At 33.1% G+C, this 19,394-nt stretch overlaps 1 protein-coding gene across 2 annotated transcripts; it reads right to left on the reverse strand.

Annotated features, from left to right (window-relative positions):
- Positions 1-11: 11 nt before the first annotated feature.
- LOC114716094 (DNA-directed RNA polymerase III subunit 2) lies at positions 12-13,552 on the reverse strand. Of its 2 annotated transcripts, none has more exons than XM_028901035.1 (17): positions 13,360-13,552; positions 13,174-13,255; positions 12,974-13,095; positions 12,582-12,674; positions 12,253-12,325; positions 12,083-12,173; positions 11,922-11,974; positions 10,813-10,877; positions 4,387-4,492; positions 4,182-4,292; positions 3,929-3,988; positions 2,108-2,146; positions 1,908-1,958; positions 1,721-1,819; positions 748-807; positions 563-655; positions 12-176 (listed from the first exon to the last, which is right to left on the reverse strand). In XM_028901035.1, the coding sequence occupies exons 1-17, from the start codon at positions 13,374-13,376 to the stop codon at positions 15-17; spliced, it is 1,377 nt and encodes a 458-aa protein (XP_028756868.1). In that variant the 5' UTR covers positions 13,377-13,552; the 3' UTR covers positions 12-14. The 2 variants fall into 2 exon arrangements, with proteins under 2 accessions (XP_028756868.1, XP_028756876.1); XM_028901043.1 differs by having other exon boundaries at positions 55-165.
- Positions 13,553-19,394: the final 5,842 nt, after the last annotated feature.

Below are 19,394 nucleotides of genomic sequence, written 5' to 3' on the forward strand. Positions count from 1 at the left end.
AACCCCTTCTGTGATCATATTTCCAATAATATATGAAGATGATGGAAAGTAAAATTGTTAAGAACGTAATAAACCTGGGTCATCCCTTTTCTGTGCATCTTGAACCTTTTGATGTCAAAATTACCAGTCGAGAGAGTCCTTTCCAGCCCAGATGTGATAAAGTCTCTAGTAACATACTATAATACACATATTAGGGGCGAAATGTAGGCAGAAATCAAGACAAATCAAGACAACCATGAGATCAAGGTGAACAGACAAAGTATAAAACAATTCCTGAATAAACATTCTAATAGCTGTGATATATATCACGTGATAAACTTCAATAAAAAATCATAAATGAATAACAGTTGCTGTGACATTTTTATTTCCAATTCATTCATCTAGTTTTGAATCTTTGCCTGAAAATATAATTTTATTTCATTATTGTTAGATCTTATATTCAACAGTAAATACATTTAGGCAACCAAAAGATGAACCCCTTGAGGAATGAATTCGATTAGCATTGCATAGATTACATTTTGCATTTGATAATGCTCAATCATAGATATTAAAGAGGGCTCACATGAGAAAAGTCAAAGCGGTTTGTCTTGTTATTCTTCTCCAAGAATTTATCAACGTACATCTTAACTTCACTTATCATCGTCTTAAAGAGATCCTAAAAACAATCAAAAGCATAACAATTAGTGCAATGAAAATCGTGCAAAGTATCTCCAAACAAACAGGTGCATAAATAAAATTAGATGCTACCTCAAAAAGAAGAGATACTAATTGGCCAGATAACTCCAGCCGCTTGTTCCCCACATAATCCTTTAGAATAAATTAAACGACACAGTTAATAGATATAGCACATAGACCTTGCCCCCACAACGCAGCAAAAGGGGACATTATTTTTGGGATGCTCTTGAAATGACTAATAAATTATGTGATTCATGTGATCATTCAAGCTGAATGCATTAGTTTAAATGGAAAGTGAGGTTGCATTGGCTTCAGTTGTTAGAGTATGTTTTGGGGGAAAAAAATTATAAATATGAGTATCAACAAGATGTAAAGAATACCAAATCTGGCATAATCCTGATAATAATTACAGACTACATATCATCATCCCTCCTGTTTCTTTTCCCACCCTAAATCTTTAGCCACTGGGCACTTATTCCCGATAATCTTCTTATTTACTTGATTTCATAAGCTCAATGCTCATATTAATAGAAATATTCCAGAATATTTTCGACATTGTTTGTCAATGACCACTTCAACTGTTTGTTGAATGCCAATAAATAAATTTACCATAATCTCCAATACACTAAAGTCATTTTCTCATTGTGGACAAGGTCCAACCCTATGGACCTTGTAATATTTAAACCTCCTCGGCAAAAGCCATTTGGGCTTGAAAGATGGACACGAAACAGGTTGGCCATACCCAGTGCAAAAATATCAAATTAATTATGGAGCATGGGAGAGTGGCAAGCATCAAACTCGTGACAGCTGGGTCATAGGGGCTCATATACCATGTCTATGACCATTTCAAGTCAATACTAAGCAATTAAGTAAAGGCACATAAATAATTTTTATTGTAACCCTTGAAAAAAGTCTGCCTTCTTCATTGAAGCACATTTCATTCATGAAGCACAAGTAACAAGGCTCTCCCTACTCTTGTATCATGTAAAACAGAACCTTTTCTTTATTGCCTTTATACAGTCTCACATATTAAGAAAGATATTACCTTGTCATCCATGGTATCCTTATTTAGAATAGCATCCATCATGCGTCTGATCATAACAGCAACATATACACATTTTGGCCTAAAATTATTCTGATGCACCTGATGGGGGAAAAACAGAAGCAGCTTAGATCAGTCTCAACAATAATCACCAAGTATAAGAACCCTCAACTGACTGAAATCAACTTACTGGCACATTTGCAAGAAATACATCTCTCAGGACAGAGTATGCTCTGCCTTCCTATATAAAATGTTCCGAATTGACATCACAAAAAAAGTGTCAAAGTTATCATACGATATTATCAATTGCATAAATACATCAATTAAACAATTCTATTATCTGTTTGTGTGGCCGTGTTGAGACCCCCACACACACAGAGATTCACTAACCCTTTCAAATGAATCACTTGCAAACATGGACTTCTTGACCTGAACAAAGAAATACAAACATCAGGTTAATAAGAAAAACATGTTAAGCATATATATATGTATAAAAATAAAAGGGTTAAGGTGAAAATTTGTCTTGGAAGTTTTCACTCAGGAGCAATGGGCACCCTAAACTATTTTTGAGTGAAAATTTATCCTCATAAGTTTAAAATCATAACAACATTGCCCCTTAACGTTTAAAATGCTAATGGTCAAAGTCACTATTTTAACAGTCAATATTAGTTTTTTAATGGTAGGGTGCAATATTGTTACGACTTTAAACTTTTGAGGTAAATTTGCATCCAAAAAAAGTTTTGGATACCCAACGCTCCTGAGTGAAAACTTACAGGACACAGTTGCACCTTAACCAAAAATAAAAACACTAAAAGAGTTATACAGATAAAAATTGGCAACTCTTATTACACTAAAATTTTACGTACACTACCTAACAAGTGTGCATCTGACAATTTCTTGGCAATGCAGGTGTATAAAAAAGGAAAAGACGATACTATCTCCAATCCTAAATATAAGAGCCAGTTGAAGATTCAATTTGGTGCCAAATAAAAAAACTCAATCCATTTTGTCTCCCATATTTATTCATTTTTCCCCATACTGATTACACGTGTTAAGTATTTTCATTCTAATGCACACAATTAATAAGAATATTTTAAAAAAGACAATACCAATTTATTATAAATAATTAACTTAACTAATTTTTTTAATACTTGCAAATTAGTTATCTAGCTCTTATGTTAAGAACTGGAGGTAGTAATATATGAAAGGAGGAATAGAAATCCATGTCTCTTCAATGCCATTACTTTATCCCTTCGATTGTTATAAAATAAAATGGGTTGCATTTAATGCTTCCCATAGCTTGCTACGCTCAGTGGTTATTTTGGGTTGTCTTCCCAAGAAAAAAAAAACATTGAAGTGACAAAATGAACGACTTAATTCTAAGGCCAAACTAGAATTTGTTACATGCATGCACATAAGGAGGTGTCAATTGACACTCATCTTGATCGAGACCATCTTACACCAAAACATAACTTCTTATTAGATGCTTTTCCTACAAAATTCACCCTTATGTTGAAACTTCTTATCATAATATCTTACAACAAAAATAACATAAATCTAACACCTTTTTCAATCATCACTAAAACAAAACAAAAAATCAAAATGTTATTTATTTATCAATATCGAGGTTATCAACTACTTGATTACGTAGTTACTGTTATTTAATACCTGTAAGATTCAAAATACAAGATTTTTATGAGTATTACGTTGAATTCAAAAGCTAAAACAATGATACTTACTTCTTATAATCAAATATTGTGGGGTACAGATTTGTTTTATGTTAAATCAATGTCAACTGGTCCCAAAGACAGCCTAATGCCAATTGACCACTCACATACACTTTCATTCGTCAATATAAAGCAAATACAATGCAATTTAAAAAAAAAAATAATGCTAAAGAATTTCTCCATCACTATAATAATACAATCATTAAAACATTTGTACTCCATAAAGCTTCAAGTGATGAACCAAAATACCAATATTGGTTTCAATGCTCACATAGGGCCAAGGTTCTTTAGGTCCAAATAATGGGAAGATAATTTAACAAAATAATGGTTTAGAGTATATGGTCTACTTAGCCCTGGTGAGTTCTTGACACTGAACTCACCAAAACTTTTTTCAAGAAAACAAAAATATGGTCAGCCCCAAGACATCTTATATTGAGAAAATCTTCACAATCATCAGGAAAAAAAAAAAAAAAAGATAACAAACCTTTGACTCTAGATACTCCAGCGCTTGCTCTTTAGTATATACACCATTTTTTGCACATTCCTAATAATGGAGGAAAATATTCCAGAGCTCAATAATGGAGCCAATAAAATAAGATAACAGGTCTAAGCAAATAAAGACTATCTAAACACACATTTATAGATGAATAAAGTAGCATGCAACACCTGAGTTTTTTTTTCCTTCACTAAGTGCATAAGTATGCTTTTTTTATGGAATCATAATCTTGTACCATTACCTCAATAGACGGTAAAAGTAGTGAACTATAACGGGGATCTCTTCCAAGCATTTGTACAACCTCCTGATCACTCTCCATCCCCATAGCTTTCATTACAATCATAATAGGGACCTTCAAAAGAATTATAAGGAACAAATGACCAAAGCCTACTTATAATATGATAAGGAGTAAAGTTTAACATCAGTGAGTAACACAAAATGGAAACCTTTTTAGGAAATTGATTTAATTGCAACCAAATCTTCTCCTTTTCCATCACAACAACTGTTTTGGATTTTATTGCTTCCGTACTGCTTGTAACAGATGCAGTGATGCTGATAGCAAAAGAAAGAGTCAAAATACCCATTAAGACAACATACCCATGAAGAAAATATAAAATAAAATATTCGATATTTATAAAAAATTTATTAAAGAATCAGTCACTCTATGAAGCAGGCACAGAACAATTTAATAAAAAACTCATAGTGTTATAAATCGCAACCCAAAGCTACTCTTGCACATTATTATCATATCTTTTAGTTTATCTTATTTAGTTCACAAATCTCTAGCCAAAAATCATGAGCAGATCTGATTTTCTCTCTCACTACATTAATTTCTAATTATTGTAATTGATCTCTCTTGTGATCCTGAGAAGAGCCTAGTGTACTATATAAAAGCTTGACTGCCTATCAATAATATACAAGTTTATACAGTCTCTCCCTCCTACTCTATTCTTCAATATGGCATCAGAGTGCTAGTAAAATGGACTCTAGCAAGTTTCCACCTCTGTTCCATTCACTATGACGAAACCAAGGGAATATAGGTACTAGACCGACGACCCTGATGGATGACTCATCAAGTCAGACCTAGTCGAGCAACTCAAAAACCTTGGCCTCAACAACCAGTCCAGTCACATTGTCCACCATGGCACCTATAGACTTTGCTTCCATAACCAAAAACCAGAGTATGGTTATGGTGCACAAAATGAACGGTTGCAACTACCTACAGTGGTGACAGAGCATACTCATGTATCGCAGAGGGAGGCGAAAAGAGAAATATATTAATGGTGAGGCGGTTCAACCACTTCCAAGGATCCTACCTTGGAAACTTGGTTTGCATAAAACCAGGTGATGTCATAGCTATGCAACTCAATGACTCTTGAAATTACTGAGGGATATCTCCTCGCAAGGATAGCAAAAGAGATCTGGGCTGCTGCCGAACAAACTTACTCTTCGGTGGACAATACTGCAACCTTGTTTCAACTAAAGAAACAGCTTAGTGATCTCGAACAAGGTAAAATGACTGTCGTTCAATTTTATAGTTCACTAATCTGTATTTGGCAGCAATTGGGCCTCTTTGAAGTCCATTCCTAGAAGTGTGTAGCAAACGCACAATACTACAAGCAACTAGTCTAAAGAGAGAGGACATATGTATTCCTCCTCCTAGGACTGACTGATGAGTTTGAAGAAGTCAGAGGCAGAATAATACTACCTCCAGTCCTTAATATAAAACCTTGTTTGACTTTTATTTTGGTCCTAAATATAAAACCCTAATCCACTTTGTCTCTCATATTTATATATTTTTTTCAAAGCAGTCCTTCTAACAATAATAGTTCTAACCAATACACTTGATTAGTAAGAATATTTTAGGAAAGGCAATACCTATTAACAAATAACTAACTCAACTCAAATTAATACTTCCTTAATAGTTATAACCAATACTTCCTTAATCTCCTCAAATTAATCAACTAGTTCTTATAATTAAGACCGGAAGTAGTACATATTAAACTTTGTTGTCTCTCTACGAGACATTCAACATGATGAAGTGCGAAGAAAGCTGGAAACAACTCACCAAAGGCGTGTCCATCCATAATGAAGCTTCTGCACTTGCCATCAAAGGACCCAACTCTTCCGCACAAACCAGCAAGAAGAATGAAATATGGTGTGACCACTATAATAAAAGAGGGCACACCAAAGATATAGGCTGAAAATTACATGGTAAACCACCAAACCAAAAAGGTAAATAGCAAACAGCTAGGACAAGTTACCACACAAAAAGTCGGGAAGAGGATGGAGACACCCTCAACAAAGAGGAGCTAAAACTCCTACATCAAATACTCAAGAAACAGACCAGTACACCTAAAGTAAATTTGGTAAAATCAAGTAACTCCATAATTTCCCTTAATGCTATGGAAACTAGTGATTATGTCTGGATTATTGACTCCAGTGCTACTGGCCTACTGATCATATGTCTGGCAACAAAAGTTTGTTTCAAACCCTTAAGTACTGTCACAAAGATCTTAAAGTCAAGGTAGCAAATGGAATTTATGCTCCTATGTGTGGAATTGGATCTATTGAGTTATATGATCAATTAGTGATTCATAATGTGCTTTATGTACCTAAACTCACTTGCAGTTTAGTTTCTGTTAGCAAACTAACCAAAGGATAGAAATGCCAAGTCTTTTTTGATGATGACAAGCGTGTGATTCAGGTTCTGACCTCGAGGAGGAAGATTGGCATAGCTAAGGAGTGGGATGGACTCTACTATTTCTAGGGAATGAAAAACTCAACAAGACAAGCTATGGTTAGCTCGACTTCTGTAAATAAAGATAATATATTATGGCACCAAAGACAAGGGCATCCTCGTTTCAATTATATGAAACATTTGCTTCCAAATCTATTTAATAAAAATTCTACTCTTTTTCATTGTGACACTTGCCAATTTACAAAACAAACAAAGGCCATTTATCCCAAACAAACTTATAAATCAACTTCACCATTTACTCTAATTTATAGTGATATATGGGGACCGGCTAAAACTAAGACTCTTTCAAATGCCAGATGGTTTGTCACTTTTATTGATGACCATACAAGGGTAACATGGGTTTATTTACTAAAAGAAAAATCAGACCTTTAAAAAATTCCATACACTTGTTAAGAATCAATTCCAAACAACTATTAAAATGCTTAGAGGTGATAATGCCTGAGAATACATGAGCAATTCTTTCACAAAATTTCTTGAGCAATATGGAATTCATCAACAGACTTCCTGTGTATACACTCCTCAACAAAATGGGGTGATTGAAAGGAAAAACCGAAATCTCTTAGAGGTAACTAGAGCCATAATATTGGACAAAAATGTTCCAAATATTTTCTAGGGGGATGCTACCCTGACAACAACTTACCTCCTAAATTGGATGCCCTCTAAAACTCTTAAATATATCTCTCCTATCCAAAAACTTTGTGAAACTTATCCTCACATGCCCTAACAACCTGCCACGAAAGGTCCTTGGCTGTGCCGCATTTGCCTACAACAACAATGAGGGCAAACTAAGTCCAAGAGCTGAAAAATGCATTTTTCTAGGATGCTCTTCCACCCAAAAAAGGTATAAGTGCTATTGTCCTATTACCAAAAAGCTCCACTTCTCCAAAGATGTCTTCTATGAAGAAGACACCTATTATCCTAAATTACCCATTCAGGGGGAGGACTATGGTGCTAAAGAATGACTAATTCAGGCCTCAAACAACAATATACAAGAATGCACACTAGAAAACCTGCCAATCAGACCTGAAGACAAACCTGCCAGGCCTGCAAATACATCTGAAAACACCAGTACCATATCTCAAAATCCTGAAATTACACCTACCAGATCTAAAGACACTCCTAGCAGAACTGAAACACTTGAAACACAAGAAAATGCACCTGAAAACTCATCTAACAGACCTGAAACAAGTGAACCTGACACAACCAGCAAAGAACACACTCCACAAAGGGAAAACGACACCGAGAACAGACAAAACCAAGAACAAAATATGGAAGAAAGTGCTGAAAATAGAGTCTCACCCACTCCAAGGCATAGCCATGATTCCAACTGAGTAAGTGACTCGCCGAGTTACCATGGTCCAACCGGGTCCCGATTCCGGACACTGAGCGAGCTTTAATTGAAGTAGGGGCTGACGTCAGTGACACGGGGAAAGCTAATGCAATTTTTAAATCATGTTTCAAGGAACGAAATGCGACTATCAGTTTCCTTTGTCCAAAAGCTTTCTGACCGTCACGCTCGACGACATACCTTGAGGAATGAGGCTGGCCTATTGCTCTCAGAAAAGGGGTGACGTCCTGCACCCAATACCCTATACAAAAATATGTTTCTTATACTAACCTTTCTCTTAGAATGCAAAGCTTTGTGGTTAATAGTTCACAAATAAAGACACCAAAGACCTTCCAACAAGTGGTGACGTATCCAAACTGGAAGAAAGCTATAGAAGAGGAGCTAAAGGCCCTAAAAGACAATAAAACCTAGAACATCATATCTCTAACCCAAGGAAAGAAGGTGGGTGGATGCAGATGGGTGTTCAAACCTAAATTCAATCCAGATAGGAGTCTAAGCAAATACAAGGCAAGACTAGTTGCGAAAGGATACACCCAAACCTATGGCATAGAGTATTAGGAAGCTTTTGCACCAGTGCCAAGTTCAACACTATTAATGTCATACTTTCAATAGCAACTAGCCTGGATTGACCCTTACACCAATTGGACATGAAAAACGCGTTCTTAAATGGTGACTTAAAAGAAGAAGTGTACATGAAAATTCCAGATGGAGTACGAAAGCCACATAATGCCACTAAGGTTTTCAAACTAAAGAAGTCCCTGTATGGACTCAAACAATCACCCAAAGCATGGTTAGATAGATTTGCCAAAGCCCTAAAGAAAAATGGCTACTCACAAGGTCAAGCTGACCATACGATGTTCACACGACATAACAACAGCAAGGTCACTATCCTCATTGTATATGTTGATGACATTGTGATCAGGAATGACGAGACCTCTATAACCCAACTAAAAAAGGCACTAGCTAGGGAGTTTCAGGTCAAAGATCTCAAGCAAATAAAATATTTCCTCAGGATGGAGGTGGCAAAAACGAAAAATGGAATTAATATGTCACAACAAAAGTACACTCTAGATCTCTTACAAGAAACTAGACTCCTTGGAGCCAATTCAGATGAGACACCTATGGAAACAACATGTAATTTGGAAATTAAACCAGAAGGAACTCCTATGAACTCAGAAAGATACGGAAGACTTGTGGGAAAATTGATATACTTGACCCACACTCGACGAGACATCAGCTATGCAATCGAGATTGTTAGTCAATTCTTGCACCACCCTAAGGAAGAACATCTAGAAGCAATACTCCGAATCCTAAGATACTTAAAACTCAACCCCGAGAAAGGCATTTTCTTTGCCAAAAATAGAACAAGAGGTATAGAGATTTATATCAATGCAGATCATGGCAGGTCTGTAGAGAATAGGAGATCTACCACCGGATATTGCTCCTATGTCTGGGAAAATTTGGTTACATGGAGAAGCAAAAAAAAAAAAAAAGTTAGTTGTGTCTCGAAGCAGTGCTGGAGCAAAGCCAAGAGTAGTAGCACTAGGTGTCTGTGAAGGAATTTGGATTATCAAACCCTTGAAAGAGCTTAAAATTCCTTATGAAGGACCTATGCACTTGTGGTGTGACAATAAACCTAGTATGGAAATGACCAAAAATCCGATCTATCATGATAGGACTAAGCACATGGAAATTGACAGGCATTTTATCAAAGAGAAAGTGGAAGAAGGCTTAATGGAACTATCCTACATCTACTCATCAAACCAGATTTCGAACATCATGACCAAACCTCTTGCCAAAGTACAGTTCGAAGGGCTCCGAGGCAAGTTGGAAATGCTAGATATCTATACTTCAGCTTGAGGAGGAGTGTTAGAAATCATAGCCCAAATCTCCTCTTGCTCGTTATTATCATATCTTTTATTTTACCTCATTCAGTTCACAGATCTCTAGCCACAAATCAGGGGCAGATCTAATTCTCTCTCACTACATTAATTTCTAATTATTGTAATTGATCTCTCTTGTGATTCTAAGAAGAGCCCAGTGTTCTGTACAAAACATGGACTCTCTATCAATAATATACAAGTTTAAACAGTCTCTCGACATCTCCCTCCTACCCTATTCTTCAATACATAGTAACCATTATCACTTCCAAGGTCCAAACATCATTTTTCATTGGGTGCAATAGGATTCCATCTCAATAAAAATTTTGCTATATTGAAACATTTATCACCAAATGAAAAATAGGATGGAATGTTGCGGAATATCATCTTGCTAAAATAATCAAATCAAAAGTAGTGGATCATCCTTCAATAAGCCTTTGAGAAACATGAAATAGTATCAACAATTTAATCTACAATGTGGAAGGAATAAGACATTAACCATTAAGAAACAGATTTCACCATAAACAGCTGAAGATAGTTAATAAAACTTTCAATACAGGCCCCAGTCCAAAGAGAATCCAAGGCATGAAACTCAATATTATTAAGTCAATTAATATCAGTACCCAAAATAAGATACTACAGATATCACGCAAGAGTACTCAAATTACATAAGACTGGGAGAGGAGAAGGAAGATAGAGATCAATCCAAAATTAAAGATTTAGGCATGTCCATATGCACATATTATTATATAAATATGTGATTATATGACAAGGCGAAGCATGAGGTCTAACTAGAATATAAATATGCATATGTTACATAAATATATAATTATATGACAAGGTGAAGCATAAGGTATAACTAGAATCCAGAAGAACTACTAACTTTCCCTTCTTGTCTGTGTCAATAATTATTCTATTCTTTGAAAGTTGCTCTTGCATTAACATCACCTGAAAAAGATTTACGGCATTAAAGGGAGAAATTATCAAGAAAAAATAAAAGCAACATTCCTCTAAAGAGTTGAGTTCATAGAAAAGAATAGAGAGAGAGAGAGAATTTATCATTGATGAAGTTGACCGTACAAACTACCCCAACATTCTCTCAAATACTAGAATCCTACCAATATTATAGGATAACGGACATGCAATAAATCATACAATAAATAATTGATTCAATATATAATAAGGAAAAGATTGCGCTGGAAGTTGGCTTTTTCATATTCGGCCCATTTTATAACACTAGTTTTATCTGTTTAGTGTTTAGCAGTTTGTTATCTTTATCATTATTAGCACTGAATTCTGCATATCTTAAGGGATCACATAATAATATCTTTTGATTTATTTTTTCAATTATTGAGAGGAATTTATGTGATTTAGTCAACCTCTGTCCCTATATATGTATGGATCAGTTTCAGTAGAATAAGAATAAGAATAGTGTTGCGCAATTTCAGATTATATCATGGGAAAGACTGAAAATACTAAGGAGTAAGGACGGATAGACAAAAAACACCAATGTCCGCCTCCTTATCCAGAGTCTTTACTTATCTCCTGTTTCCAAATCCATATTTCCAACTTGCTATCTACTTAATTCAGTCAACCAACTTTTCTGTGTTCAAGGCTTGCCACTTGAACAGCAAGCACAAATTGAGAAACACACAGCAGAAACTGCTAACAATATTGTTTTGCTGATTTCATTCTAGTATGGAAAGGTATCATGTTTAGGAGCGGATGGGGAACAAGTTAAAAAGAAGTAAAACTGGATTAGGTAACAACCCCCCAACAAGTATAACATTGAAATCAAAATGATGCTTAGCATTTTATTTATCTTTCTTATTCAGCAATTTTCATTTTATTTCTTTTACTTTCATCATTTCAAATTCATTCCTTAAATTACATTGCTTTAATCTAAATGTGAGTATCAACTTGACTTAACAAATAAAAGGCTTTGCAAATTATATAATGTTAAGAAGCATTTGAGAAAAGTCCGAATATCACCTTTTCTGTTCCTTTGATTATGAAATACCCACCAGGATCAAGAGGGCACTCACCTATCCATTGGGAAAAGAAGGTAGATTACTATAAGGAATTGATAAGAGGACAAAGTAAAGGCACAAAAACCCAAAAATATCCAAATTAAATCCTCTACACAAACGAACCAAGTTTTGCAAGTTCAGCTTCATCTTTCCCATACAGGACACAACAGCAACTCCTTAACATAATAGGCATCCTTCCAATAACAACATCATTCTGCAACGAAAAAAATACACAGGACTGATAGCATCTATATAGTCTATGCCGAAGTCATTTATAAATAGTGTTTTTATACCTTCTCCACTTTAGCCATCTGACCAGGGCCTCCTTGAATATACTCAATATTAACCAATATTGGAGCCGTATATCTTGTGTAAGACACCAAAAAATGAAACACTATTCAGTTAGTACTTGACACAAAGAATGAGTCTAGATTTTGTCTAGTCACAAGTCCCTATTATCATTCAGCACAAAACTACTTTATTGCTCCTTTCTTTCACTTGCGACATCATGGAACTAAACAGACACAATCAAGAGCAACCTTGCAAATAATTAAATATCTATCTTAAGGATTGATATAAAACATAAGATAGTGACAATGTTTCTCACAAAAACAAATCTTACGTCTGGTCAGATAAGCGGCATGTATGTGGTGTAATTTTCTCTGGACTACCATCTACCATTATTGAAGGCTCACCAATTCTGACATCCTTAAACCTACAAAAAGAGCCAATTGTCCACCACTCATAAAGAAAGCAAACTGAAGTACCGGACGCCTTTGCAAACTAAAGAACGGCAATATGAATTGATTCACACAAAGTTCCTTTTTCATCGCAACTAAGTTATTAAGAAAAAACTTTGGTGTCACCTATCAACTTAAAATTTACGCCAGTTCTCAGTTCCAGCATTTAGAACTGTCTAATTCAAAAAATTGAAAATATCAAACTTAAATATATCCAAAGAACACTCACAAGTAGCACAACTAACTAAATGTATGAGCAAACCAACATTTGTACCTTAAATATATGCTCGGGTGCTTTGACGCCACAATACGGTCATTTGCACGAACGATTTTCTTAATGCCGGTTTTCACAAAATAGTTAAACGAATCCAAATGTTGCTTCACCAATCCTCTAACCTACAAAATACCGGTATAATAACATCCCGTAAGCGATAGCAAATACCACTAACGAATCAACATGTAATGCAAGATTACCTTCAGGAACTCGGGAAGAAGCTGAAATTTGTCGACAGCTGATTTTACAGGTGCGGCAAGAAATTGCTTATCAACGCCAACACTGAACATTTGCAGTGAAAACATACAGAAAATAAGAATGAACTATATACTAAGGAAGAAGAAATCCAAAAAAACAAATAAAGATGTGAAGAAGAAAGGATGTACGGTTGATTCTGCTGCATTGTGGGAAAAAAAATCAGCTGCTGCTAGGGGGTTACGAATCCAAAAACAATTTGAAAAGCAGCGATTGATAAGTATAGATTGATTAGCAAGCCTCGCTCGCGCTCCTCTTACGAACCCGGCAGACGCCTCGGCAACTGCTAGGCAACCGCTCAAGCGCTCCGTTACACTAGACAGGTCCCCACAAGGCTAAAACCCTTCAAGAACCCCTTCAAGCCCCGTTTGAAACAATTTATTTCGGTTTGGAAAAATTTGTAAGGCATGTTTTGGAAGAGTTTATAAATAGTTTTTTAATAATGACTTATCAAATACAAGACAAGTACGTGAGAAGAATTTTATTTCGACTTACGTAAAACGTGCTTATAAGAGATTTCTTAAACTTTTCCAAATACGTACTAAGTAACTTATAAATAGTTTTTCAATAGTGATTTATAAAATACTACCTCGGTCCTTAATATAAGACCTTGTTTGACTTTTATTTTGGTCCTAAATATAATACCCCAATCCACTTTATCTCTCATATTTATACATTTTTTTTCCAAAATAGCCCTTCTAACAATGATAGTTATAGTCAATATACTTGATCAGCAAGGATGTTTTAAGAAAGACAACACCTATTTAGGACAAATAACTAACTCAACTTACTTCCTTAATCTCCTCAAATTAGTCAACTGGCTCTTATAATTAGAATCGGAGGTAGTATGAGACAAGGATATTAGAGGAGTTTTGTTTCAACTTATGTGAAACGTGTTTATAAAAAATTTCTGCTATGATCTCAAACAGACACAAGGTTTAGAAGCCCGTTTAGAATGGGTGGTAATACAGGTAACTCAGGGTTAGCCCGTTCAGATTAAACCCAAGTCGGGTTAGAAAGTATTATTCAAATGATCCTAACCCATATTCTAGTTTACGTAAAACGTGTTTACGAGTAATTTTTACCACTATCCCAAATAGGCTCAAAGTGGGTTGATGAGTTAGCCTATCAACAATTATTTACCTTTTCTTTTAAATTTTTTTATCTTTTAATATTTTTCTTATTCAATATCCAAAAAAATATAATGAGATTTTTTTTTGAAATATTTGATTGAAAGTACCAAATAAATTATATACATATTTTTAAAATTTTTAGATAGAATTTATATATAATAATATAATTTTAATAATTTTAAAAAATTTTAAAATAAATGCAGGTTAGCGAGTTGCGGTTTACTGGCGGGTTCACTTTTAGCCAACATTTTTTGGTAGGTTGGTGGGTTCATATTACCAACTGTAGTATGTTTATAGAAAAAAGATATACTCTTCTAGTCCTATTTATAGGGCAAAGAGAGAAGGTCTTTTTATCTTATTTATAAGTTACTTCATTAAATTTTTACCATGAATGTATCATATTGTCCTTCATTTATTATAATGTAGATATTTTTTTAAAGATGCATATATTAAATAGGGATAAAGTTGGAAAGCTATTATATTTTAATGAAGAGTTAATGCAATTTAAGGTTTTCTTTTTGTCTGTGTGAAACATGTTGAAAATGCTTTATAAATAGGACCAGAAGAGTAATTTTTAGGCTAAAATACGCATAATTCTCCTGAACTTTAAGTCAGTTGTATATAACAACGCTGAACTTTAAAAATTTAAATTTAACACCCTCACCTTTAACATTTTTACCACTAACCCCTTGCCGTTAAAAAAACACAGTTAAATTTAACAGCACATGCCATGTCAGATTAAATAAAAATAAATGGCAAAAACACCTGGTAGATGATGTGAAATTGAGTGGTCTAGGAAATTATAATAAATCGAATTAAAATTAACAACATCAATTGAACGCAGCATTTTATTATTTGATCCCCATCTTTGTCTATGCTTTTCTGGCCTCTCCTCGTCATTTACTTCGAATCTGCAAAGTTTTCAGAGGTCATCATGTTTCCTTGGAAATCCCAATCCATAGGCATCCCGAATCTCCATTAACTTCTTCGATTTTTTCAAATCTAGCTGCAGTATTAATTTCTTGTGTGTTTTGATTATACTGCTATGGACACTTTATATAACCACTCTTGCAGCACCATTTATGGTCAATTTTTCGCGCAACTTTATATCACCCGCAGATTTGATATGTAGTTAAACGCCAGAGCCTAATTCGAAGATCATTCTCCTTTGTTGGATATGGTTATTAATGAGAAAGCTTTGCAAAATTTTATATATAAATATGCAACCCAAGCTTTATATATGCGTAAAATGATTTGAACCGCCATGAATGGTAGATGACCTCTTTAAGCTTACTAGATTCGAAGAAAAGAATGAAGGGAGGCCAGTAAAAGAGAGACGAAGTAGGGATCAATGAAATGACACTGCCGTGGTAATATTAATTTTAATTTGATTTATTATAGTTTTCTAAACTACTGAAGACTTGTTTGGTTCAATTACCAAGTGTTTGGAGATGATAATATAGTATTTACTATCATCAAGGCGTTTGGTATGTTATTAAGGGTGTGTTTGGATGAAACCAAACCATGGTTTGAAAAAGTGATTCTGAAAAATAGATTCTGGGAAGAATAGATTTTGTGAAGAATAGATTTTGTAAAAAAGTGATTCTCAGAAGTGAGAGTGTTTGGATAGTTGTTATCAGAAGCACTTTTTATATATACAAATTACTAAAAAAAAGACATAAGTTAATATGATAATTACAGAAAAAATATATTTTATGATATATTTTAATTTGAATGAATAAAATTGTTAATAATATATTTTTTATTAACATATATTAATAATATATAAGATAATATAATTAATATGTAGATATATTTATAAGATATAAGATTAAATATGTTTATAAAAAATATGTTTATAAAAAAAAAACAAGATACATATCCTATAGGCTCTCACACTCTCCCTTTTTTCTCCAAAAGTAAAAAATTTCTGCTTTTCCCAAAACCATGGTTTTGGAGTCAAAACCATGGTTTTGAACCCAAACCATGATTTTGATTTTTTTTAAGGGTGTTTGGCTAACATTTTTCCCAAACCATGGTTTGGGTGCTTGCCAAACACACCCTAAGAGGATGTTTGGCAAATTGTTAAAAAGCACTTTTGGGTCTCAAACACAGCTTGAGTCCACCTAAATCTATCCAAACACTCCAAATTTTTTGAAAATCATGGTTAAGGACAAAATTATGATTTTAGCCTCCAAAACCAAGGTTTTGCAAAAAACAAAAAAAAAATGCTTTTGAAGCTTAAAATGGTCATTGTAGTAATTATAAGGGTGTTAGAAGTTAGATAACCGCATTTGAACACAGATATCCTTTAGACTGAAATCGCCTTTTCTCTTGCTCGTTCATGTCTTATTTATTTATTTTTTTTATCTTGCACTGTAACATGTTTAAAAAAACTACTTGTACAAATATTATGGAGTGTTTGGATTATACCAAACCATGATTAGAAGAATAGTTTCTGAGAATAGATTCTTGGGAGAATAGATTTTGTAAAGAATAGATTTTTTGAAAAAGTGATTCTGATAAAGTGAGAGTATTTGGATCGTTGTTATCAGAAATACTTTTTATATGTATAAATTACTAAAAAAGATGTAAGTTAATATGATAATTACATAAAAGATATATTTTATAATATATTTTAATTTGAATGAATAAAATTATTAATAATATATTTTTACTAACATAATTAATAATATATAAAATAATGTAATTAATAAATAATTAATATGTGTATATATATTTATAAAATATATGATTAAATATGTTTATAGAAAAATAATTGAGGGGTGTTAAGTCATATTACCATTGAGATCTATTCTGACAGGCACAATCATATTTTTCAATTTGAGTTAAAAGCAGAATGGATTCACTTTCTTTGAAACCATGGTTTTGAGCCCAAAACCGTGGTTTGTTGATTTATTCCCCTGTTTGGCAAATTTTTGACCTAGACCATGGTTTGCTCATAATTATTTTGACAATTAATATGTTATTTTTATTTATGTTTATTCAATTTTGTGAAAAAATATTATGAGATTTTATGTTTAAAATCTTTAAGGTAAAATAATATTTTTTCGTTGGCAAAAAAATCATTTTTGAAAATATATTTAATCTTATATTTTATAAATATATATACACATATTAATTATTTATTAATTACAATTTTTATATATTATTTATTATGTTATAAAAAATACATTATTAACAAATTCATTACTTCAAATAAAAATATATTATAAAATCTATCTTTTATGTAATTATCATATTAACTTATGTCTTTTTTAATAATTTATACATATAAAAAGTGTTTCTGATAACAATTATCTAAACACTCTCATTTTATCAATATCACTTTTCATAAAATCTATTCTTCCAAAATCTATTCTCAAAAATAACTTTTTTCCCAAAGTGGGTGTTTGGATGAAACCAAACTATAGTTTGGAGAATAACTTCTGGATGATAGATTTTGTGAAGAATAGATTTTGTGAAAAAGTGATTCTGAAAAGTGAGAGTGTTTGGATAGTTGTTACCAGAAACACTTTTATATTTGTAAATTATTAAAAATGGTATAAGTTAATATGATAATTATATAAGGGATAGATTTTATAATATATTTTGATTTAAAGAAATAAAATTGTTAATAAAATTATTTTTACAACATAATTAATAATATATAAGATAATATAATTAATAAATAATTAATATGTATATATATATTTATAAATTATAAGATTAAACAATGAAGGACAGAGTGAGGCATTAATTATGAGGGTTGCCTTGTCATATGTTATTGGGCCCACACCAATATCTGGAAAATTTGAGCCAAGAGCAACTTCAAACCATTTCCACTGAAAACCATGGTTTTGGAATTCAAAATCATGGTTTTAGTCCAAACTATGGTTTCACATTTTTTTTCCTCTGTTTGGCTAACTTATTCCCCAAATCATGGTTTGGGTCTACAAACCATGATTTGGGGAGACATCCAAACAGAGCCAAAAACTATTATCCAAATCATGGTTTGGTTTTATCCAAACACCCCCTAAAAATATTGGGCAAACTATTACTTTTTTCATTTAACCAAATAAAAATATTAACAAAAAATCCTAAAAGCCCTTCAATTACAACCACAATCGCCTTCTTCCTCTGCTCTTCCTCCACTCGTGCGCCTCCTTCTGCAACTCATATTTAGGGTGTATTTGTATCCACGTTTTGACACCAAAATGCACAATTCCAATGATAAACGGTGATTTTTCAAGAAAAGTGATGTTTGGTTTAGGATTTTTGTAATCTGACTTTTGAGGCTGAGATGGGCTTATGGAAGAAGCTAATGAACCATGCTTTTAATAGTGGGAACTACAGGTGCGGTGGAAAAGTAATATTTTTCAATTTCTTTCTAATAATAAATTAATTTTTTATTTTTAATTATTTTATTTTCAATATTTCTTTTACAATTTCACATCATATACATTTAATATTAATATGTACTACTTTTTGTCATTAATATAAGAGCTAGTTAACTAACTCAGAAAGATTAAAAAGATTAGTTAAATTAATTATTTGTAATAAATAAATTATGTCTTTTATTTAAAATCAAGTTAGATGTCAAACTAGTTCTTAGATTAAAAACCGGAGTAATATTACTCAATAAAAATTATATCTTTTTAGTCATTTTACATATAAACTGACTTTTTCATTAATCATTCAAACAAGTTTCAGTTTCTCAAACTGACTATTTTCAAAAGCCAATCTAAATATAAATCACATTATACTATTTGACTTTTACCCAATTCGACTTTTGTGAAAGTCATATTGAAAAAAAGTTACTTATATCACTACTAATCCAAATACACCCTTATTCTTACTACTCCATTTTTGTTCCCTTTTTTATTTAGTTTCAAATTTTTAGACCAAGCCTGTGCACCCAACAAGACAATGAACCATCAGCTCATAACCCCCAAATGCCTCACCCCAAGAGAGTACCACCACTACGTAGATCAAATGAAAAATGAAATATTGTGAATTAAATTGACATTGGG

The sequence above is a fragment of the Neltuma alba genome, unplaced genomic scaffold (assembly GCF_004799145.2).
Source record: "Neltuma alba isolate B1F8T4 unplaced genomic scaffold, ASM479914v2 tig00002054_pilon, whole genome shotgun sequence".
Lineage (NCBI taxonomy): Eukaryota > Viridiplantae > Streptophyta > Magnoliopsida > Fabales > Fabaceae > Neltuma > Neltuma alba.

What these genes read in the sequence shown, in the direction of transcription:
- LOC114716094 (XM_028901035.1), bottom strand. An exon ending in CAAGTGATTCATTTGAAAGG is followed by an intron (nt 1,959 to 2,107) that starts GTTAGTGAATCT and finishes CATTTTATATAG; the next exon opens with GAAGGCAGAGCATACTCTGT. An exon ending in TATTTCTTGCAAATGTGCCA is followed by an intron (nt 1,820 to 1,907) that starts GTAAGTTGATTT and finishes TTCCCCCATCAG; the next exon opens with GTGCATCAGAATAATTTTAG.